Source organism: Rhinatrema bivittatum, chromosome 1 (assembly GCF_901001135.1).
Source record: "Rhinatrema bivittatum chromosome 1, aRhiBiv1.1, whole genome shotgun sequence".
Taxonomy (NCBI): domain Eukaryota; kingdom Metazoa; phylum Chordata; class Amphibia; order Gymnophiona; family Rhinatrematidae; genus Rhinatrema; species Rhinatrema bivittatum.
In genome coordinates this window covers 88,130,602-88,154,756 of record NC_042615.1, presented here as the reverse complement: position 1 = coordinate 88,154,756, position 24,155 = coordinate 88,130,602, and the positions used below count along the sequence as shown (strand labels likewise).

At 43.1% G+C, this 24,155-nt stretch overlaps 1 protein-coding gene across 1 annotated transcript in view; it reads left to right on the top strand.

Annotated features, from left to right (window-relative positions):
- Positions 1-24,155, top strand: part of NEK1 (NIMA related kinase 1) — a 328,757-nt gene that overhangs the window by 80,782 nt on the left and 223,820 nt on the right. The window contains 3 exon segments of the mRNA XM_029573804.1: positions 13,829-13,888; positions 14,085-14,144; positions 14,945-14,992. Of these exon segments, the coding sequence (XP_029429664.1) occupies positions 13,829-13,888; positions 14,085-14,144; positions 14,945-14,992 (168 nt within the window).

Below are 24,155 nucleotides of genomic sequence, written 5' to 3'. Positions count from 1 at the left end.
GCATCTCTTCTCTTTCAGTGTATACTTAATCAGTCATTCAGTCTCTCCTCATAATCTTCCGATACAGACCCCACACCATTTTGTTCACTCTTCTCTGGACCGCCTCTGTCTTGTCTCTATCCTTTTTGAGATACAGGCTGCAGAACCGAACACAGTACTCCAGGTGAGGTCTCAACATCCTAGTGAATAGGAGCCTCTAGGGAGTTTCACCAGGAATCAACTAATACTTCATAAAATTAAACTGTATGACATTTTCAAGGAAACTTTGTGCATTCCACATATTTATTTATTTATTTTATTTATAACTTTTTATATACCGGCATTCGTAAAAAACATCATGTCTGTTTACAGACAACTGAGAAAGGAAATTACAATGATAGGTAGTTAGAAGATGAGATAACTTTGCTGTAGAGCCAACGGGGTTACATATAAATAACCAAATTAGGTAAAATTAAATAAAATTAGCCAAGATTAATTATATACAAGAGGAGGCAGTGTAGGGGATAGGGCGGGGGTGAAGCGCACAGGGGAGGCGGGGTGGGGGTGGAACTGAACAAGGGAGCAGGGGGTGGCGATGGGAAGGAGAGATGGTAAAAGTATATAGGAAGCTGCAAAATGGATGGGGGGGTGGTGAAGGTAAGGAGGGGGGAGGAGTGCGGGGGGGGGAAACTGTACAGGGGTGAGGGAAATGAGTGATGAGGAGTCACAGGCTAGGATTGTGAAGCGTTGGGATAGGCCTGTTTAAATAACCAGGTCTTGATTCCTTTTTTGAATTGATTAAGTGATGGTTCTAGTCGGAGCTCGGCGGGGAGGGAGTTTATTTTATTTTTATTTATTTTATTTAAGGGTTTTTATATACCGCAGTACGTAAAGAGATACATCACCGCGGTTTACATTTAACAATAACTTAGCAACAGGCTTTACATTGACATTATTAATAGGTATTACATATACTAAAATCGATATAACAGTTTTGACAGAAAACAGGCTGGACAGATTGTGGACCATCCAATAATGTATAACATGCAATTAAAATATTGATGTAATTATTAAACCTTAAAAAAAATTATTATTATTTTTGTATAGCGTGTTATGTATGATGGTGAGTGTTTTGTATTGAGAGCGATAGGTGATTGGGAGCCAGTGGAGGTTTTGTAGTATGGGAGTAATATGATCAGTCTTTCTTGAGTTTGTAAGGATGCGAGCCATGGCGTTTTGTAAGATTTGGAGGGGTTTGATAGTGGAGGATGGAAGGCCTATTAGCAGAGAGTTGCAATAGTCAAGTTTTGATATGGTGGTTTGCATGACAGTACGGAAGTCATGTGCGTGGAGGAGAGGCTTAAGTTTTTTAAGGATTTGGAGTTTATAGAAGCCCCCTTTTAGGAGCGATTTGATGTGGGATTTGAAGTTTAGTTGTGTATCTAAGGAGACTCCTAGATCTCTGACAGTGGGTGGATGCGTGAGATTTTGTGAAGTGTTTTGATGCATTTGGTGGATGGATAGGCTGGGTTGATTAGTAATAATAAGGATTTCAGTTTTTGAGGTATTGAGTGCAAGGTGTAGGTTGGAAAGGAGGGCGTTGATAGATGCAAGGCATGTCTCCCAGAAGTGCAGGGTTTCGTTGAGGGATTTTTGGATGGGGATAAGTATTTGTACGTCGTCAGCGTACAAGAAGAATTTTAGTCCTAGTTTAGATAGGAGGTGGCAAAGAGGGAGTAGATAGATGTTAAAGAGGGTGGAGGAAAGGGAAGAGCCCTGGGGTACGCCTTGTGACAGAGGAATGTGTATAGATTCGGATTTATCAAGTTTGACTAAATATTTTCTGTGGTCAAGGTAAGAGGAGAACCATGATAGGGCTGTGTTAGAAATGCCTATCTCTGCTAAGCGTGATATTAAGATTTTGTGGTATCTCATATCTGGTATAACTTTTGTGTGGGGTAGTTTTGGTGAGATAATTTTCAAAGTGGATTTGTATGTGTATTTGTGGCATAAGGTTTGTGGGATATATACTAATACTGCTTCACATTTCTATAGCGCTACACGATATATGCAGTGCTATGTGTGCTATTTGCTGGTGGAAAATGGGCATAAAGGGTAATTTTTTGAAGTTTAAGCTGCTTAGAGAACTCATTTCAGTAATAAAATGAAGTTAAACATTTTCCCATTTTATTTATTTATTGTAATTTTCTAATCTGCCCAATTACCAGACATCTGTTCTGGGCAATTTACAGCATAACATACACAATATGAAAACAAATAACATATAGCATAATAGCATGGATATTTTGTGGGTTATGATATGTTATTGGACTAATGTAAGAATTATGAAGTGAGTATGAATGAGTGCTTTTGAAACCGTATAGATCCCTTCATTACTCTTCATACAGTATGTATAAACTCTTTTCTGTTCATACTTAGATCAGTCCAGACTCCTGGGTTTTGCATCCCTGCCAGCAGATGGAGATAGAGAACACTTTTCTGACACTACATAATCTAGTGTGCCACCTGCAGTCCCTCAGTATTTCTCTGTCTCCAGCAGATGGTAGATGGTGTAAAACCTGTAGTCTGGAGAGAAAAAAAAAGATTGAAAGACAAGAAAATTTCTGGATCCTTCCAGGGTGCTGTGAGGATCTGGAGGGGCCATACCCCCTGGTTTGAGGCAGAAGAGCAGAAGGATGGTGACCTTTTTGGTAGCTAGGTCTGGAGGTCCGTGGGGTAGACATATGGTGGTCCAGATCCCTCATCCCCCACAAGACATTGGTGGAACCTGCTGGCAGTTCTGCACTGCAAGCCCAGTGGAGTGGGGAAGTATCCCTTTTATGCGGTTTGTCCTGGGCTTGGTCGCTAAAGTTTGGCAAAAAGAGTGGAGATGGATATAGCCAGTGCTCTAGCTCTCTTCTGATCTGATATGCGGCCTGCAGTCTTGGAACCGGAAACCTCTGCACCAAAGGAAAGTATTGGTTTCAATATATCTTTATTTGTTTTCAGAGAAAAAACCCCAAAATACAAGGAACTAGTTAGAGGAATCTGTGCAGCATCGGGATTCCAAGGTGGGAGGGGCAGAGCTCAGCGGTGGGGTTTTTCCATCAGCATCTCTGCCTGTGAAGGAGACCGGGTGTTGGCTTCGTGGCGATGAAGGACTGTTCCCCTGCATGCCGTTGAGATGCTATAGGTGTGGGGAGGAACAGCATGCATGTTCGGCAAAAGTGTCATGGTGTTCAGGGGTCTGTGTCGAGCATTGCCACACTGGTAGGAGAAGCATCAGGGCTGTCTGCACTTTGCCGATGGCATAGGTGCTAGGCGGCATGGACAGGGCCACAGGTACTGCATTGAGAGAGAGAATTAAAGAGCGGCAACAGCTAGCAGGGACTCCATTCTTTGCAGCGTGGGAATGGTGGCCATCTTAGTTGCAGCTCCCACGTTGCTAGAGGATGTGGGGGAGAGCCCGACTTTGCTGTGTCTGTTCAGCCTCACAGGTGGATTCCAGAAAAGAATGGGTCACCAGAAAGGGGCTCTGATCCTGGGAGGTTTTTTTTTATGCAGAGTTTGCTAGTAGTGCACAACGCCTCTCTGGCACGAGGGATGCCGCTGATAGGTGGACCCAATCTCACAGTTCTCAACACAAGATAAATCCAGGATTTTCCCTAAATGGCAGGGTAGTTGTAAGGCTCTGTTGGTTCAGAATCCAACAGAAGTCCAATGGAGATGTCTTCAGGGAGACTTAATTCTTCTGGAAGGTGGAACTCCTTCCTTTAATCCCCCAATAAACTGGAGCTAGGAAGGTCCCTATGGCCTATCTAGAACGTGTCCTGTCGACTGGCCATTTGAAAGGGTTGTTTGAGAATGAAAGTCTGGCAGGACCATAGCTAAGCTTTATCTGCTACAAAGAATGTTCTAGACTGCTCAACCTTTATAATAAGGATGCATCAGTTTCACTAGTGGCTATAAAGACCACCATTCCAGTGGCAGGGTCAGCGGCGCTGAAGAATACCAGGGACTAGTTGTGGGAATCCATCTTCCGAAGATGTTCGAGGTCTCGGCGTGGAGTGTCCGACTTGCAGTTAGCAGCGGATTCATGCTGGCATCTGTCTGCGCAGGGTGTGATAGCTCCAGGGTTCACAGACAGCATCATCTGTGGATACGCAACAGTCGGAGAGGGTGCAGGCCAGAGTAGCGTACACTGCGGATGCTTTGATTGTTCGGATACATATGTCCACAAGGGATATGAAGTTTGCTATTTTGAACAGAAGTCTTTTCGGCTCTAAATCACAATTTGGTAGTCTTCCCTTCATAAGCAGGCCTTGGTTTGGTGGAAGCTGGGGGGGTGGGGGGGGAGCACTTGGGTGGATCCGAGAGGATTGATTAGAACTTCCATATTGGCCAGACAGAGGATCCTCCTCTTGGAGGCAGGTGTCTGCTGTGTTTTCTGGATTCCCATGGCATCTTAGGGTAAGGGTGCTTAGGGCAGCATGACTGGGCAGTTAGCCCGCTTTTCTGAGGTGGTAATCAGGATAGCAAGGGACCAGTGAGTTCTCATTCTTATTGGATGTGGCTGTCGTAGAATTGTCTTGGGAGGAATGTGAGGCCTACATGAGCACTCCATGCACTGTCCCTCAACTATCTGGAGGAGCAAGGCAGGGGATTGTATTTCATCTAATTCGAGGCCCGAAAGCAGAAGACTTTCTATGTCTGAGGAGGTGCAGGTGGCTCTGTGAGTGCCACATTTCCTCTACTTGGTGGTTGCAGTCATCCGCAAATGGGAGAGCTTCTGGCTATTCTGATTCTCAAAGAAGCATATATTTTTATTCCCTTCAGGAAGGTGCATCAGGGATTCATTCACTTCATGCGGCTGTTAGTGTGTTCCCGTTTCTTGGGCTCCTGTTTGGGTTAGGCTGGTTCTGGAAGGCCTTTTAGTTCATCCTTATATGGACGCTTAGTTGATTTCAGGTGATGTCAAAGGTACTAAGTCAGGCTGTTCCTCTTGTCATGCAAGGGTTTGCGGGGAAAATCTGGCATGAGTAACTAGGGTCTGGCCTAGCCTTTGGTGTGCTTAGCAGCCCATTTCGATACCAGGCTAGCTAAAGTGTTTCTCAGAAATCAGAGGATCTCTGTCGGCAATTGGTTCAGAAAGTACTGATGCAGTTAATGTCTTTGGACTGGGTGATGCATCGAGTGAAGAGCCATCTTATTTCCTCTCAAACACTGGAATTTCTGGGAGTTTGGTTCAAAATTTAGGGGAGAGTATTTCTCACAGAAGCGATGTTGCTGAAGTGGCAAGGACAATTTTGACATTGAACCTAGGACTTACAAGTCCTAGGCTCAATGGCATTGACATTGGAGCTAGTGCATTGGGCATTTGCGCATATGCGGCCTCTTCTGAGGGCTCTTCTCTCCAATTGGAATCTGTTATCAGAGGAGTCCCATCTCCCTCTTCTCAAAGGGGAAGGTAATGACAGTCTTTTGTGGTGGCTTATTTGGGCCAATCTGGAGCATGGTGTAGAATTGTTAGTTCTGAATTGGGTGATACTCGCCACCAATGCCAGCTTTTCTGATTGGGGAGCAACATGTCACAATCAGTCAGCGCAGGGCCATTAGTCAGAGGCTTCATGGTCTCTCATTCGGTTAAAGATGAGAGCAGTGTATGATGCATTGCTTGCCTTTCTCCCTAGATTACCCAGTCATCCCATGCTGTTCCTATCGGACGATGCAAGGACAGTGGCCTATCTCAACAAGTAGGGTGTAACCAAGAGTCGGGCAGTGGCTCAAGAGGCCCAGGAGTTGATTCTTTGGGCAGAAAAGCACTTGGAAAAATAGGGGTGTCTCACATCACTGGGGTGGACAGTGTTCAGGCAGATTTTCACAGTCAAAAGAAAATTAAACCCCCGGGGAGTGGGAGCTGTCAGAACATAGTAATTTCCTCATATGGACTTGATGGCGACCAGGCAGAACACCAAGACATCTCGTTTTTACAGCCATCGGAGAGGACATGGTCTTAAGACATTCTTTTATATAGAGAAATATCCAGGCAGCATAATTTGGTGGCTTTGGAGTGACTGTGTCGTCCATGGTTCGTGGATCTGGTCAGCATAGTCATAGCGGACCGCTGGGGTCTCCCATCTGTCAAATCTTCTTCACCAGGGCTCAATATTTTCAGATCAGGCGGCTCACTTCTGAAACTCCAAAACTCCAGAGTTTCCGGAGGCAGTTATTACCACTTTATTGCAGCTAGGCAACCTTCCATGTCGGTGCAACCTACTTTGGCTACTGTATTGCATAGTTTGGCCTTTCTGCAGGAGGGTTTGGTCAACTGTCTGGCCTTTAACTCACTGAGAGTCCAGGTTCTGGTCTTGGGTTGTCTCTGGGGTAAGGTGCAGGGATATCCTTTGTTCACACATCTATATGTTATACAATTTCTTTGGGGGGCTACGAATTTGCTTCCTGTGGTCGAAAGATCTGTTCATCTTGGAATCTTAATATGGTGCTTACAGGGATGTATGTGGCTCTGTTTGAACCATTAAAGTGGCAACTTTGAAGGACTTGACTTTCGAGGTGGTTTTTCTAGTAGCTGTTTGTTCTGTCAGGAGAAATTCAAGCTCCAGGCTTTATTGTGTCTATCTTCATTTTTTTTTTATTTTTTTTTTAAACAGATTTTGCATTTGGGGGTGTCATTACATTCCATGCCTTCCTTTCTACCAGAGGTGGTTTTTGCGTTCCATCTTAGACTGTGGAACATCCATCCTTTCCAGATTTGGATACCTCCATGCCCCATGTGAGAGAATTTATACTCTTGGATATAAGGTGTGCTTTCTTGGGTTATCTGAAAATAACTTTATTTTCGTAGATCCAATCACCTTATTGTTCTGTGGAGTGGCTTCTAATGCTTCCATTGTGAGGTGGCTTAAGTAGGCGATGGGGTTGATTTATATATCTCAGGGTTGTCCTGTTGGCTTAAGGACTCACTTGATGTGTTCTCAGGCAGCCTCTTGTTCCGAATCACAACTGGTGTCTCCACAGGAGATTTGCAAAGTGACTTCTTGGAAGTCACTGCATGTTTTGCCAGACATTATCTCTTCGATGTCGGGGGTCCAGCTTCCATGTGCTTTGGAGAGAGTGTTCTGTAGTGGGATTCTCCAGGTCCCACTCTGTTTAGGGGAGCTTGGATACATTCCTTGAGTCTGGACTGATCTGGGTACGAATAGGAAAGGAAAGTTGGTTCTTACCTGCTAATTTTCATTCCTGTAGTACCACAGATCAGTCCAGACCCCCACCTGTAGGAGGAACCTGCTTATACTGGTGTGTAACATATAATGCAGAGTTGGGGGTTTGCAAAGCTCTTTACTTACATGGTTTTCAGAGTTTCCATTGGGCTGCAGCTTCACTTTCACCTCCTCCCAATTCCCCTACTCATTGGGAAAGTTTGCATTTAGGATTTTTAGTGTTAAGGTCATTTTAGCTTGGGTACAGGACAATACTGAGGGACTGCAGGAGGCACACTAGGTTATGTACAGTGTCAGTAAACCTTTTTGTCTCCATCTGCTGGCAGGGATGCAAAACCCAGGAGTCTGGACTGATCTGTGGTACTACAAGAACAAAAATTAGCAGATAGAAACCAATTTTCCTTTTTGGCTTATTGATATGCTACTGGGCACATCATTTTCCCCCTTCCCCACACCTATCAGGGCCGGTAGTTCTAGAGACAATTCTCTCTACTACCTCCTATACCTTTACAATCTGAATAGTTGAGAAAAGATCACATTTTATCTACAGAATTAGACTTTTGTCAGACTTTGCAGGATTAGCATTTAGAAGAAAATAAACAGTACATGTCTCTAAAGTTCTTGCTACTTTGCGTCGGTTTATACTAAATAAAGCTCTGCATCATTAGTGGTCTGAAATGTGCTAGAAACCTTAGCCTGCATAGAGTATTAACAAAAGTAACTAACTGACTAGCCTCACCCAACTTTGAGAGATTCCCTTCTGTTTACCTCTAGAGCAGTCTCTGGCTGGAGATCTTGGGGACTATCTTGAGGGAAAGAGCTTGCTTCCTTGGTCCTTGTACTGGCTGGGCTGAGGAAGCGTGTCTCAGCTCTGGGGCCATCTCTGGCTTCGTGGTAAGCAGCCAGATATGCGATAGCGCTTTCCTCTCTCCAGCTTCCCTGGATACTCCCGGTCCTCTGCTTCCTCGACACAGGGAGGGACAGGGTTAATGCCACCACAACGTCAGGTGTTCGTTCCTTTTTTTTCCTTGTTTGCCCTTTCTGACATTATGCATAAACTCTGTGCATATTCATTAGCTCAGTCTTGCAGCGAGCAGATGGTGTCATCTCTGCATTTCAGATTGCTGACCTCCCCCTTTTGCATGGGGGGGGGGGAGTGCTGATCCTGCTGCTGCGCAGTGACTGTGGACAGTGTCCACAGGCTGTGTTTTCAGCTCTGAGGGATTAAGTTTTTGTTTCTGCCCTGGCTGTCCTAGGGCTGCTTAATTTTTATTTAGAAAGGAGCTTATCCGTAAACTGATCTGAAAACTGGGTAGCATTGTTGAGCTAGTCTTTCTAATCTTGTTTCTCTCTGCTGAGACATTGTTTCTTTGCTGGAACATATATGTCAGCATCCATCTTTTAAAATTTGTGTCCTTCTGTGATCAGTATTCATACAGGTAGAATTAATGTTTTGTTGCACACAGTGGTAGAATATCTGGTATCTCCTTACCCAGATGCATATTGAAATGTAAAAAGAATCAACTTAAGTTTATTCATCTAGAAATCTGTGATGCATTAGAACTTTATGCTAGATTGTGCTCACCCAGTACAGCTAGCAAGTATTTATATGGCTTTAAAAAAGAAATGGAAAAAGATTCCAGCATTTTGAAAGTAGTTTGTCTTGTTTTAGTAACAAACAAATACAAAAGAAAAATGGCCATATATTGAAAGAAGAAATGATCCAACAATTACAAATGTAACCCTGCTCAGGAAAGGGCTGCATTTCCCAGCACTGGAGAGCACTGGACACTCACAGGGTGCTGGAACATAGGTTCTTAGTTTAGTTGATTGAATTTGATTAATTACCTTTCTTTAGCAAATATCAAAGCGGTGTATAATAAAATATAATAAAAACATAATTCCAGATTAAGATTTAAACATAAAATTAATAAAATATAGCATAGTAATACCAGGACTAAAAATATACATAACCAAACATTTTAAAATTAATTACATAAGAAAGAAAATACAGTAAATGAAATCAAGTGACTGAATAGTCAGAATAAAAACTAAAATGGTAACAACCAAGGAGAAAATTGGTAGGATAACAATTAGAAAAAACAAAAACAAAAAGATCTAGGCATCATAATGGATAATACATTGAAATCGTCAGCTCAGTGTGCGTGGCATTCAAAAAAGCAAACAATGTTAGGAATTATTAGGAAGGAAATGGTGAATAAAACAAAAAATGTCATCATTCCTCTGTATCGCTCCATGGTGAGACCGCACCTTGAGTACTGTGTACAATTCTGGTCGCCGTATCTCAAAAATGATATACCGTATTTTTCACTTCATAAGACGCACCTAGGATTCAGAGCGGGAAAATAAAAAAAAAAAAAAAATAATAATAATGGCATGCTAAACAGGCGCTGTCCTTGGGCGTCTGTGCGTCTTATGGAGCAAATTAGGCAAGGGCATAAAATTGTTTTTGGTCCCCATTACATTTTCAGGTCTGGAGGGCCATTTCTGGCCACTCCCCAGATCAGAAAATGTTTATCGTTCTCTTTGTTGGGAAAAAGGACAAAACAAAACAAAAAACACCATCCCAATCCTTTAAAGTTAATTAACTACAACCCCCCCACCCTCCTGACCCCCGCAAGACTTTCCAAACATCCCTGGTGGTCCAGCGGGGGTGCGGGAGCGATCTCCTGCACTCGGGCTGTCGGTTGCCAGTATTCAAAATGGCGCCAATAGCCTTTGCCCTTACTGTGTCACAGGGGCCGACCAATCTAAGACTAATTCCTCAGACTGCCTCTAAACTCGAAATTGGCCTCTTCAAATCCAATCAATTACAAATCTGTCTAATCTACGCCCCCCCAGGGCTACTAGACACTGATGCCTCCCCCCTCATAGAACTCATGCCAAATACATCAACACTGACTCCCCAGCCATCATCATGGGGGACTTCAACCTCCGTGTCGACATGTCTCCGCTAAACCCAACTGCGAAGCCATACTAGCTTCCTTCAAAACCATGGGATTTAAGCAAATCATTAACAGCCCTACCCTTAAAGCAGGCCATACCTTAGATCTTATCTTCATTAACTCCTGTCTCACACATGCACTACTCCCCCCACCTGTGATTATCGAATGGTCAGACCAGCTGTAGGACTAATATTCTCCGAGCAAAAAGAGATTTCTACGCCTGCAAAATCCACAACTTCCACTTTGACACGAAGGCCCTGTTCTCATATGTTTGTTCATCCTTGTTTAATGTAATGCATTTTATGCTATGGTTATCGTTATAATGTAAACCGAAGTGATTTGTAACTTGTTACATGAATATCGGTATATAAAAGTGAAAAATAAATAAATAAATGTCTCAGAACTTACTAAATCCTCCCCCCCCCAGCCATCCCCGACAACAAAGCCCAAGCAAAGGCCAACGAACTCGCAACCTTCTTCCAGAAAAAAATCACCAACCTCTTAGCCCTCCTCATTTCCACTAATTCCTCATCCCCACCCCCTTACACCACCACCATCAACCCGAGATCCAACTTCGATTCCTTCAAACTCACTTCATCCCTCGAAATTGAATCCATCCGCAAAAACATGAAACCCTCCTCCCATCCCTCCGACCCCATCCCGACAAAACTACTGCTCTCCATTCCAAACACCATTTCCAAGCCCTTGGCTGAAATTATAAACTGCTCCCTGTCTCAAGGAATAGTCCCTGACGCACTGAAACTCGCCACCCTTAAACCTCTACTGAAGAAACCTAACCTCGATCCAGGAGATCCCTCTAACTTCCGTCCCATCTCCAACCTGCCATTTATCGCCAAACTCATGGAGAGAATAGTTAACACCCAACTCTCCGACTATCTAGACAAACACAAAATTCTCTACCCCGCTCAGTTTGGTTTCCCCAAATTCCTAATCATAGAATCCCTTCTAATTTCCCTCACGGATAACCTCCTCATGGGATTAGACAAAGGACAATCCTATGTACTGGCATTGCTTGACATCTCCGCCGCGTTTGACACAGTGAATCACTCCATCCTTCTAAACCGCCTCTCAGACATAGGTATCTCAGGAACAGTTCTCAGATGGTTTGAGTCTTTCCTCAGCAACAGATATTATAAGGTCACAATAAGCAACAAAGAATCCCCTCCCATCAGCTCAACCCTTGGAGTACCCCAAGGCTCTTCCCTCTCCCCTACCCTCTTTAATGTCTATCTCCTACCCTTCTGCCAGTTCCTCGCAAAACTAAATCTAACTCACTTCCTATACGCCGATGATGTACAGATACTGGTCCCCATAACCGAATCCCTCCCCAAAATCCTCAAGTTCTGGGACAGCTGCCTTCACTCCATCAACCTCCTCCTCACCAGTCTCAACCTTGTCCTCAACACAGCCAAGACTGAACTCCTCCTCATTTCCCCAGATCACAATAATCTTTCCCTCCCTGGCCCCTCAATTACCACAGCTGCCCAAGCGAGAGACCTCGGCGTTATACTGGACAACCGACTGAACTTAAAAAAATTTAACAACACAACTAAAGACTGCTTCTACAAACTTCAAATTCTGAAAAGACTTAGACCCCTCCTCCACTTCTATGACTTTCAGACGGTCCTCCAAGCTACCCTTTTCTCTAAAATAGACTACTGCAACTCCCTCCTTGGCCTCCCTACAACTACGACAAAACCCCTGCAGATGCTCCAGAATGCCACCTCCAGAATCATAACCAACTCCAGCCGAGGAGATCACATCACGCCCATCCTCAGGAATCTCCATTGGCTCCCTATAAGCTTTAGAATCCTTCATAAGTCACTCACTATTATTCACAAGACCATCCACAATCAACACTCTCTCGAGCTAAAAATCCCGCTACGTCTCCATACTTCAAAAAGACCGGTTAGAGCGGCCTACAAAGGAACCCTACATGCTCCCCCCTCCAAATCCACCCTTCACACCTCCACTAGGGAACATGCCTTCTCCGCAGCTGGGCCATCTCTATGGAACGCCATGCCACCAGACCTACGGCAGGAACACTGCCCGCTGACCTTTAAGAAAAAACTCAAGACATGGCTGTTCAAACAAGCCTATCCTTAACCTTATAATCTGTGATGCTTCATTCAGTATTTTTATTGTATATATTTTATAAGTCTATATCGTTGTTATACCAAACATCTTTCATATATACTACTACTCTGTTGTTCCTTCTCTCCTTACTCTCTTCCACCCTCCAAGTTCCAGTAACCCTCGTTCATTGTAACTCACTTCTTCTCTTAACTCTCAGTAGCCTCAAAGCTACGATTAAGTTAATGTTAATTTACCCTTGTTTGATGTGAGCCGATGTGATATGACATGTCTTGAACGTCGGTATAGAAAACAATTAAATAAATAAATAACACCACCATTGCACAAGAAAGGAATCAGAATCTAAGAGCAGAATTAAGCCTCATTTCAAGAATGGTAACATCTTGGAGTGAGCCATCAGAGGGGAAGGAAAACTCTGAAGGTCAATGTCTCTACCATCCATATTGCTTCTGATTTTTTTGGATTCATTTTTAGCTAAGATGCATGAAGCCAATTGATGATCTCAAACAATCATTACATTTGTCCAAGGAGACTGAAGGCTTTGTGTCCAAGCTTTATTTATTTAGTTAGTTAGTTAGTTAAATCTTTTCTATACAGTCATTAACGTGGGTACCGTCACAACGGTTTACAGTAAGGCACATAAAAGTAATGATACTAAAATCTGTCAGTTTACATTGGTGCCATAAGGTTTGGTAACATAGGGCCTCATTTTCCAAGGACTTACCGTGCACGATAATTCCGCAAACCACGCTAACAGCAGTTAACGTGATTTGCGAATGCAAATTTTTAATTTCGTACTCAGGGGGTGGAGTTGGGATGGGGCAAATGTAAAGTAGGGAGGATTTATCGTGCGCTTCGAAACAGCCGCAATGTTAGCGCGGCTCCTAACGCGGCCAATAACTACACCTGTGGCGAGTGGATGCCCCGAAGGGCTTTTAGCACTGCCTCTTGGACCATTTTGTCCAATTCCCCCTTTGAGGCTGGCATAGTTAGCTCTGTGCCTGGGGTAGGAGGCAGGCTAGGCACATGGAATGGTCTCTCCCGATATGCAGCCCTTGCGAAACACGGTCCATGTTGGGGGACTGACATTTCAGTAAAGATTTGGCATTTTGGAATTATTGAACTTAACCTGTTTAAATTGTTTTTTTCTGGTTTGTTTAACATGGACCTTTGCAATTGATTTTGCAACACATCTGTTGGATTGTGTTTATATTAGTGTGTTTGCTCATCGTTCCACACCTCGTTGTGGGTTTATTCCATATCTTATGTTCTTGAATATACTGGGTTTGAGGTGTATGAAAATATATTTTTCATTACTGATATTCTGCAAGCCACATTGGTAGTGGTGTCTCCAGGTCAGAGTTGAGAACCACTGAGCTAGATGAAACTTTCATAATTTTTATTCTTCAATCATTTGTCATGTCCTCAAACAATACCCCCTCTCTCACCAAGGTACGAGTTATACAGCTGATTTGGAAATGGGAATGTGCTGTATGTTCATATCTAATTTGAAGTTTCACTTTTGTCCAGGCCCAACTGCTGCCAGTGAAGAAAGTGAATCCTGTAGAAGAAAGGAGGAAAATGGTTGAGGTATAAACTCCCCTGTCTGCTTAAGTTCAGCCAAAAAACGAAAACAAGTTTTCTCCTTATTTCTTTCCACTGAAAACCTCTAACTTTATTTTTTCTTCTTCCCTGGGCATGTCTTCCACTGGAGTACTAACCTTCTTCATAGGAACAGGTAGAAATCTTGGATCATGAGCTTTTGAATGCTTTCTTTCTTTTTCAGGATGCTGCAAAAAAGAAGAGACTAGAAATGCTTGAGAAGGAAAAAAAGCAAAAAGAACAGGTATTTAAAACCTTTCCCTCCCCCTTTCTGTTCTCTCTGTGGCATGTTGTGGGGTTGTTTTTTTTTTGTTTGTTTTTTTAAAGAAAAATAATCAGGAGTTTTGGGTCAGTTCTGTGTCAGCGCAGTGCACTATCAAGATTGAAGATGTGTGTTGGACTTGTTGCCTGCTTGTCAGGTTATACATGGCAAGGAGCAGTGCTCCATATGGTTCTGGAGGAAGGAGCATCTCCTATTCATTTTTAGTTTTAGGGCCATGCTGGAAATGGTATCCTGGTATCTGTTTAGGGTCTGTCCTTTTGGGGAGCAGTGCTGTGACCATGCTCATAACTCCAAGCTGGAGGAGGGTTCCTGATGGCTTTCAAGCAATATTGGAACTGTCTTACTCGGTTGTCAAAAATATGTGATGACAAACTAGCCATAGATTATGCACAAAGTTCTCAGAAAGGAACAACCAATACTCTTCCCCCCCCCCCCCCAATTCCCCATGCCAGTCAGCGTCAGTTGATTTGACTTCCTGCTTCCAGTTGATAGTTGCAGGGTCATGAGAACCCTACAAGGCAAGTGGAGTTGGGGATGTAATACTCAAGAGAGCACGTGCAGTAAGGCAGTAGCAGGCCAATAGAAACTAAAAAACTGTTCTCAACCCCACTTTTCTAACCCCAAAAATGTTATGAGATGTCTCCCGTCTCTCATTTCTTTAAAGATAGTCCTCCACCTTTTACCTGTACAATACAAATCTGTATTATGTAATCTGATAGGAATGTTCTGCATAAAATGTAAATAATTAAATTTTGTTTCAGATTGATTTGCTAAAAGCTGAACAAATGAGGCGGCTGGAGAAAGAGAGGGTAAGAGGCATTATCAGTTATTTTTGGTATCAATTGAAAGGACTCTGGGGCTCAGTGCAAACTGCTGATATTTTATGGATCAGGGATTTTTGCTATATAGTTTCCTACTACATGAACTTTGCCTCTTTTCACTTTTAATCAGGATACGATGCTTTAATTGTACCATTCGGAAAGACATTTTCCCCCTTCCTGGCCAAAGACTGTGAAGAAAGCCTAAACCTTTCATAGTATTGTTCCTGCATAATGCAGCCATACTTTTTTTCCCTTCAAAGCCTGAAACTGACTTTCCATGATGCGCTCAAATTCTGCCAGATCAACAGATTGCAGACCCATATCTCTGTTTCGAAAATGGTAGTGCAGAACTCTGCTGTAGAGCCATAGGGATAGACTTATACCCAAGTGATGGGCAATAAAGGATGCTCTTAAACAAAGTTCACTAATGAGAGGGTGAACAGAAATGTGTCATGGGGTTTACTACTGAGACCAGTTCTAGTTAATATTTTCATAAGCAGTATTATAGATCATCTAATGGTAAAGGTATACTTTTCAGAAGTGATATTAAAATTGATACATTGAGAAAGTGAAAAAAATGAATTGCTCTCAAAGAAAAGCCTGAGTGGTCAAGAGTTTGATACCTCAGATTTAATGGTCATTTGGAGCATAGAAACCCAAGGGATCTTTACATGGAGATTTGATAAGGTAATTAGCAGGAAACAGCATTAGGACCCTTTGCATACTTTTAGACATAATTGAGGGGAATTGGTAGGTCAGAAAACATGAGTAGCAGGCTGACTTGGCTATATTCCCTAGCTTAGAAATATCCCTAACTAGAGCCAGTGGTAGGCCTAGGTAACTGGATGGACCAAATAGTGCTTATTTGATGATATCTATTATGTTCCTGTGATGGGGGTGAGGTACTGACGTGCATTAGACAGCCGAATCTTGAGGATAATCACATCAGATCTCAACTTTATAATAGGACAGTAATAAAAGCTACTGGATTGCTAACATACATTGGAAGAGAGACAAAAAAGGAGATGAAAATATTTTTTGTTCAAATTAGTGGTAAAATCTCTTGTAGCATGTTGCCTGCTTCTGAAGGCTGCATCTTCAGACCACTCATAGGAAGGCTACCAGAATGACTTAGTCTGCCCCTCAAGCCCTATGAATTGAAAGTGAAGGATTTCCGAATGTATTCCTCTGAATAAGAGGAAGATAAAAGAGCTATGAGGGAGATTCAGGTATTTGAAAAGCTTTTTTAGATAGAAGACAAGTTTTAGAACAAGGAGTTATGATAGGAGATAGACTGGAGAGGTAATGCAAGAAAGCTTTTCTTTACAGAAAGGGTTGTAGATTCATGGAATAGTCTTCAAAGGGGAGAAAAGAGGCAAAACTGTATCCAAATTAAATCAGATAGGACCTGTAGTTAAAAGGGAGAATCAAATTGTGCTTTTGTCTCCATTCCTTATTCTGCTATATCAGTCCAGACGTGTAGCTTGACACTCCCTATGAGCAGATGGAGATGGAGGAGATGTCTTTCTCCGAGGACAAGCGGGATGGTAGTCCTCACACATGGATGACATCAGATGGAGCTCAGATACGGAAAACTTATCATAGTTTCTAGAACTTTCATTTGCCACACTGGGCATTCCCAGAATGCCCTATACCACACATCCACATGGGGTCCCTCTTCAGTCTCTTTTTCTGCAGAACTGTAACATTGCGGTTGGTGAGCTCATTTTGGCCTGTTTTGGAAAACTTCTCTTTTTTCGCTTTTTTTGTGATTTCTTTTTTTTTTTTTGCCTGCATTTGACTCTGGGGCCCCCTCGGTCCATTCCTGGAATGCTCTTAGTCAAGGTTTTAGTCGTTTATCAGTTAGTTTCTTTTGCGGTTGATTCCCCCGTTGCGACAGTGCTTCGGTGCCCACTGGCCATCACCACCCAGCGCCATTGATTTTGATATTGCTTCCCTTTTATTTTGCCCTGTCATAGCCGCGTCTGGTTTCTACCAACGCCCCCGGTGCCCGAGGACCATGTCCATCATGGACCCCCATGAGGTATGTGTCCTCTGCATGGAGACATTGCATGACATCTGGGATTGCCACAAATATGCACAGATCACTCCGAAGGGATGTTATCTTTGGCTCGACAAGATGAAACAACTTTTCGAGTCAGAGAAGACTGAACCATCAGCATCGAAGGACCTCTGAGCCACACCGAGCCATCGACATCGGCAGGACCATCAGTTCTGTCAGTGCCATTTGCAGATAGGGGTTCCAGAGATTAACCCCTGTTGGACTCCTTCAGGCCGAGGATGTTGGGTTCCTTGTCATCGGCATCAGTCCCCGTCAATGCACAGTGCCAGGCAGGGGATGCACCAGCTCATGTTGTAATGCCCCACGAAGTGAACCTGCAGCAAGGAGCGCCAGTCCTCTATCAGTGCCAGGCATCCGTGACTGTCTCCACCAATCCTGATGCCAGTCACCGATCTGCCTCTCTGGTCCAAAGATGATTTGGCCACCCCTCCTTCCTCGCAGTCTGTGTTGGAATCAGCAATGTTCGAAGAGGAGCTTGAGCGATGAGTACAACTGGTGGTCAAGTGAGTGATGAGGGGCATCAGTCTTATGGCACTGACAGAACAGATACTGTCCATTCTATAGAACAGCTATTGGAGAAACTCGATGAGTTTATCGATGTGTTACCGACCCAGCAGGCGTCTGTTCCCGGGCTGGCATCGAAGCCTGTAGGGGCACTGCAGCCTCCCCCTACCTATATGGTGGTCATCTGTTCCTAGGAGGAGGAAGCTCTGCCCAGGCCGACTGAGATGCTGAGGCCTGCAGCCCCCCTGTCTGGTGGTCAGACCAGGGCATGACATATTTAGTTCTAATATTTGCCAAAACAAATAACTGTCTAATCAATACTTTTCACACTATATTGCCTTGTTCTGACCACCAATTAATAAATGTGGAAATAACCTTCCTCAACTCCCCTCATAAAATTATAGATAAAAATCATACTTTTACCTTCAGAAAAAAGATTGATATGGAGGTAAATTCAGAATCAATGGAAAATAAGCTCCCCGTATTAAATCAAGTTAATGCCTCTTCGGCATTTGATTCCTGGGATCAGATTGTCAGTGACATAGCTGAAAACATCAGTCCAGTCCAGACAAAAACTTTTAATAAAGAAAAGAATACTTTCAAACATAATAAGCCATGGTACAATGATAATTTAAGACACACCAAACAGACCCTCAGGAAATTAGAAAAACAATGGTAGAAATGTAAGTCTTCTGAATCCCTAGGAAAATTTAGATCTCTTCTAACAAAATAACCATGAATTAACAAATAAAGCAAAAAAGGATTATTATGCTAAACAGATTCATGGAGTAATATACAATTCTAAATTACTTTTTAATGTCGTTAAACAATTAAGGACCCTTTATCTTCCTTCTGAAAAATTATAACTTCTCAATGGCTGCTTGCAATGAGCATGCTGCATCTTTTTTAGATAAAATTAATAGGTTGAAAACTCATTTCCCTGTTTAATCGTACACAAGAGCCTATGAAGATTCACATGCCCTGGATAAATGGACTACATTTTACAGAGTAACTAATCTTGAAATTAGCCAAATTATTGCCAAAATTAACCCTGCTGTTTACCCATGTGATCCACTTCCAGCCTGTTCTTTGAAACAAGTACAGTGTTATCACTCCGACAATCACAACCTTAATTAATCTTTCTCTCTCAGAAGGAATTGTACCATCTGGGCTAAAGCAAGCTGTGATAAAGCTGATTCTGAAAAATAAAACTGGTAAAATCAACGACTAGGACAAACTATAGGCCCATATCCAACTTGTCTTTTCTCTCAAAAGTACTGGAAAAAGCTGTATTATCTCAACTTGTGAATCATTTGGAAGACTAAGATACATTTTCCCAATTTGGTTTTAGGAAACATCGTTCAAGTGAGACTTTACACCTTTCCTTAATGGACTCTGTTTAACTAGGATTTGATTCTGATGAATCTTATTTTCTTGTGCTAATTGATTTAACAGCAGCCTTTGACACTGTGGACTATACCCTGTTAAGCCATCAGCTGAGCAGCATTGGAATCGAAGGTAGTGTTCTCAGATGGTTCTTTTCCTTTCTGTCTAATAGGTTATTTTAAATCAAACTGGGCAATCACATATCTGATATTTTCCATATTGTACCATGTGTCCCTCAAGGTTCAGCCCTCTTGGCAACACTATTCAATATTTATATGCTCCCACTGTACAAATTACTGGCAGATTTTAGGATTTTTCTTCTTGTATGCTGATGACTTACAATTTTACATATCATTCTCTAAATCATTGGAAAATACAGTATTGAAACTATCGACCTATATGAAAGCAATACAACAAGAACTATCTCATCTTAAACTAACATTTAACACTAGAAAGACTGAAGTCATTTGGTTAAGTAGAAATCATTCTATAGTTAAACCTCCAGTTCTAGACTTGGGTACTTTGCAAATTACTCCCAGAAACCAAGTACGGTATTTAGGTATCCAGATGGATGAAAACCTGATAATGAAAAAGCATACCAATAAAATAATAAATACAGTTTACGCCAAGTTATGTATACTTAATCAGTTGAAACCTTTATTAACTTTCAAAGACTTCCATACTGTATTGCAAATTCTTATTTTCTCAAATATAGATTACTGTAACTCTATTACTCTGTCTTCTGCATGTCTCTTGGAACCATTACAACTATTACAAAATACCTCAGCTAGACATTTATTAGGGACCAGGAAATTTGATCACATCACACAGACACTGATCTCGCTGCACTGGCTTGCTTGTACAATCCCAAATCTGTTACAAAGTATTAACGTTAATATTTAAAATCATTCATTCTAGACTATTGAATGTTCCCATTATACGGAGTACACATCTGACTCAAGTAAGAGGTCGTGTGCTTTCAATAGGAGGTCCAAAGCTTTGGAACTCTCTACCTGAAATGTGTGTGATACCTGATAAAAAGAGATTTACATGAGAGCTGAAAACATGGCTATTCAAAAATGCATTTAACCTAACATAATAACCTGTAAAGAACTACAATAACAAGATAGACAGACAAAAAATATTAAATGAAGCATGAGGAGTAAAACATAATGGGAGAACATAATCTTAAAACAATATACAGACTGTTATTTGACTTTTATTATTTTTCTGTATTAGCCTTAAGTTATAGATCTTTAGTAAGCAATCTAATATGTATCGGAACATCTAATTTAATTTGAGATATTTTAATCTCTGCTTATGAATACTACCTATGTAAATCGTCAAGATTTGTTGATTAATAGTTGTGAATGTTACTTATGTAAACTGTTGTGATCATGGAACGACTGTATATAAAATACCTAAATAAAATAAAATGCTTGAGATCCTCCAGTTTGTGGAGCCTCCTAAGGAGATCGTGGCTGATCTGATACATGGTATCCTTAAGGAGTTGCTGCTGAGAATATGGGAACTCTGGCTTACAGTGCCTCCCATCAACAAGAAGGCTGACTGGATTTACCTTGTCCAGATGTCGGATTCATTAAGCGACAGTTGCCCCACCTGTCATTGGTGGTCGAATCCACTTTCAAGAGAGCCAAGCGTTCTCTGACCAATTCCTCGGGGCCTCCCAGGGAAGGATCACAGAACGATGGACGCTCTTGGGAGAAATGTGTTTCGGGGAGCCATGCTTATTGCCCACATAGCTTCCTATCAGCTCTACATGAGTTAGGACTCATGGGACATCTGGAAGCAGATGCAGGAGGTGGCCAAGCAGCTGCCTCAGCAGTAGGAAGACACCCTTGTGTTGCTGGTACATAAGGGCCTGACTTGCAGAAAACAAGAGGTCTGTACAATGTTTTTGAGACTGCAACAAGGGTCTCTGCAGTGGGAATTGGCACTCACAGAATGACAGGGCTGCAGGCCTTTGATTTCTGTCCGGTGGTATAGGATCAATTCGCTGATGTGCCGTGTACTGGGGAGAAACCCTTCAGAGATAGGGTGAGGGACACGGTGGCCCAGTTCCGGGACCACCATGAAACTCTCTGCTAGCACTCTGGACCTGTCCTTGTCTAGGAGGTCGGCGAGATCAGGGCAGAGGAAGTCTTTCTTTCGCCAGAGGAAGTATTATCCTCCGTCTCATTGCTCCCGTCAACAGCATCAGGGCTCCCACGGCCATCCCAGACAGCAGAGAGCCCCCAAGCCCCAGTCAACTCCAGGGATGGGGTTTTGACTGGATCGTAGGGAGCATAGTCCAGTTGCCTGTACCTAGGATGATGGATCCGCCGGTCGGGGGTAGGCTGTGGTTTGCGAACCAGTGGCCTAGTATAACTTCGAACCAGTGGAATTTTTCCATCGTCTACCAAGGGTACAGATTTAACCTCTTAGGTATCCCACCAGATTGTCCTCCAAGCCTTTTTTGGGGTCCGGTAGTGCATCAGGAGGTATTTCTAATGGAGCTCTCATCCCTCTTAACTGCCAGAGAGGTTGAGTCTGTTCCACGAAGGCAAAGGGCAGGTATTTTACTCCAGGTACTTTTGTTTTCTTTGGAATCAGGGAGGACTTCGTCCCTTCGGAGACCTAAGTGCCTTGAAAAGATTAGTCTAAAAAGAAAAGTTCAAGATAGTTTCCTTGGGCATCTTGATTCCCCTTTTGCAAAAAGGGGACTGGCTATGCTCCCTCGATCTGAAGGACGTGTACACTCACATCAAGATCTTCCCTAGTCACTGAAAGTATCTCAGGTTCTAGGGGAAAACAGCACTTCCAGTATCAGGTGTTACCATTCGGGCTAGCATCCGTCTCACAAGTCTTCAACAAAATGCCTGGCTGTGGTGGCATACCTCCGATGGTGGGGGTGCGTGTGTTTCCTTATCTGGACAATTGGCTGGTCAAGAGCACATCTCAGGCAGGGGCTGTCAGGTTCATGCATTTTTGACCATCTGGTTGTTGGAATCATTAGGGTTTGTCATCAGCTACCCGAAGTCCCATCTCAGCCCATCATCTCAATTTGACTTTATAGGAGCCCTGCTAGATATGGCTCAGGCCAAGGCTTTCCTGCCTTGTCAAAGGGCCATCACTTTGACAACCATCGCGGCAGAGATTCAAAAGAGCCAGCAGGTGTCAGCCTGACACATGTTGGGACTGTTGGGCCATATGGTCGCAACCATCCATGTCACTCCCTTGGCACAATCACACATGCGCAGATGGTCCTTAAGGTTGCAGTGGTGCTATGCCACGTAGAACCTCCAGGATTGCGTCCGAGTCACCTTACTTCTCCAGGACTCTTTGTCCTGGTCGCAGATACTTTCAAATCTGGAACAAGGGATCTCTTTTTGAAGTCTCCTACCCAAATTGTCCTAATCACGGATTTGTCCACCCTGGCTGGGAAGCTCATGAAGATGGGCTCAGCACCCAGGGACTCCTCCTGATTTGTTGTCAAATCAACTCCCTGGAGCTTTGGGCGATCAGGTATGTGCTATCGGCTTTCAGAGAGTGGCTGTGAAACAAAGTTGACCTGATCCAAATAGACACCAGATGGCGATGTGGTATGTCACCAAGCAGGGAAGCATGGGATCGTACCTCCTATGTCAGGAAGCAGTCCAGATCTGGTCATGGGCCCTGTCCTACAGGATGGTGCTCAGAGCCACATACCCAGCCGGGACAGAGAATGTGGTAGCAGACAGACCGAGTCGTGACCTGTGGGTTGCGAATCTGATATTCTATCTCTGGGGAGCCCGGACATGGATCTCTTCGTGTCCCCTTGCCAACCGGAAGGTACCTCCATTTCTGCTTCCTGTACAGGATGCCCTTGTCAGACATTGGGGCAAAGGTCTTCTGTACGCGTATCCTCATATTCCATTAGTGGCAAAGACTCTCTTGAAGCTTCGCAAGAACAAGGGGACTATGATTCTCATAGCCCATTATTGGCCAAGACAGGTCTGGTTTTCACTCCTATGGGAGTTGTCCATCCGGAGACCGATCAGTCTGGGGACTTCCCCAGATCTCATCATGTAAGATCGAGGCAAGTTGCGACATTCCAATTTCCAGGCCCTATCTCTCACAGTCTGGATGTTGAGAGGTTAATCCTGCAACTACTCAATCCATCAGAGGATGTCTCAGGTCCTGGTGGCTTCTAGAAAGCCTTCACATAGAAAGTCCTATGGACTGAAGTGGTGAAGGAGGTTTTCCATGTGGTGTGTGCAGAAGACCCTAGATCCGTTCTCCTGCCTCACACAAAAACTGCTTGATTACCTTCTACTCTTATAGGAAGCTGGCTTGAAATCAAACTCTGTTAGAGTTCATTTGAGTACAGTTGACGCATATCACCATGGTGTATATGGTACGCCCATCTCTGTACAGCCTATAGTTGTATGTTTTATCTGGGGCCTGCTTCAATTGAAATCTATCCTAAGGTCTCCAGCTGTGTCTTGGACCTCAATGTGGTGTTAACTCAGCTGATGAAAGCTCCCTTTCAGCCACTGCACTCCTGTGACCTGAAGTACTGACCTGGAAGGTTATTTTTGGTGGCAGTTACTTTAGCATGAAGGGTCAGTGAGCTTCGGGCTCTAGTGCCTTTTCCACCTTATACCATGTTCTTCCATGATAGCGTGATCTTGCGCACCCATCCTAAGTTATTGCCTAAGGTGGTGTCGATTTCCATCTTAATCACTCAATTGTCCTTTCAACATTTTTTTCTCGGCCATATAGACACGGAGGTGAATAAGCGCTGCACGGTTTGGATTGCAAGAGAGCCTTGCTCTTCTATCTGGAACGGAATGAAGCCCATAGGAATGCCACCTAACATTTGTTTGTAGCAACCCAAACAAGCTGAGGTTTGCTGTTGCCAAATTAATTCTTTCTAATTGGCTTTTTACTGGAGCTGCACCTTGCTAACTACCAGTAATGTTATACGACGTGGTTCTACATTCCTGCTATTGTGAGGGTACCTGTAAATGTTTTTTGGGCTGATGTATACTATGGCCTGTCATCTGTGCTATTTGGTACATGGTACTATGTCGGATACAAAAACATTGGCATCAATGTAATTAACACTGAATATTAGAGGATGGCGCAAATATTCTTAAAAGCATATACATTTTATTTAACAAAAAAAGTAACAAA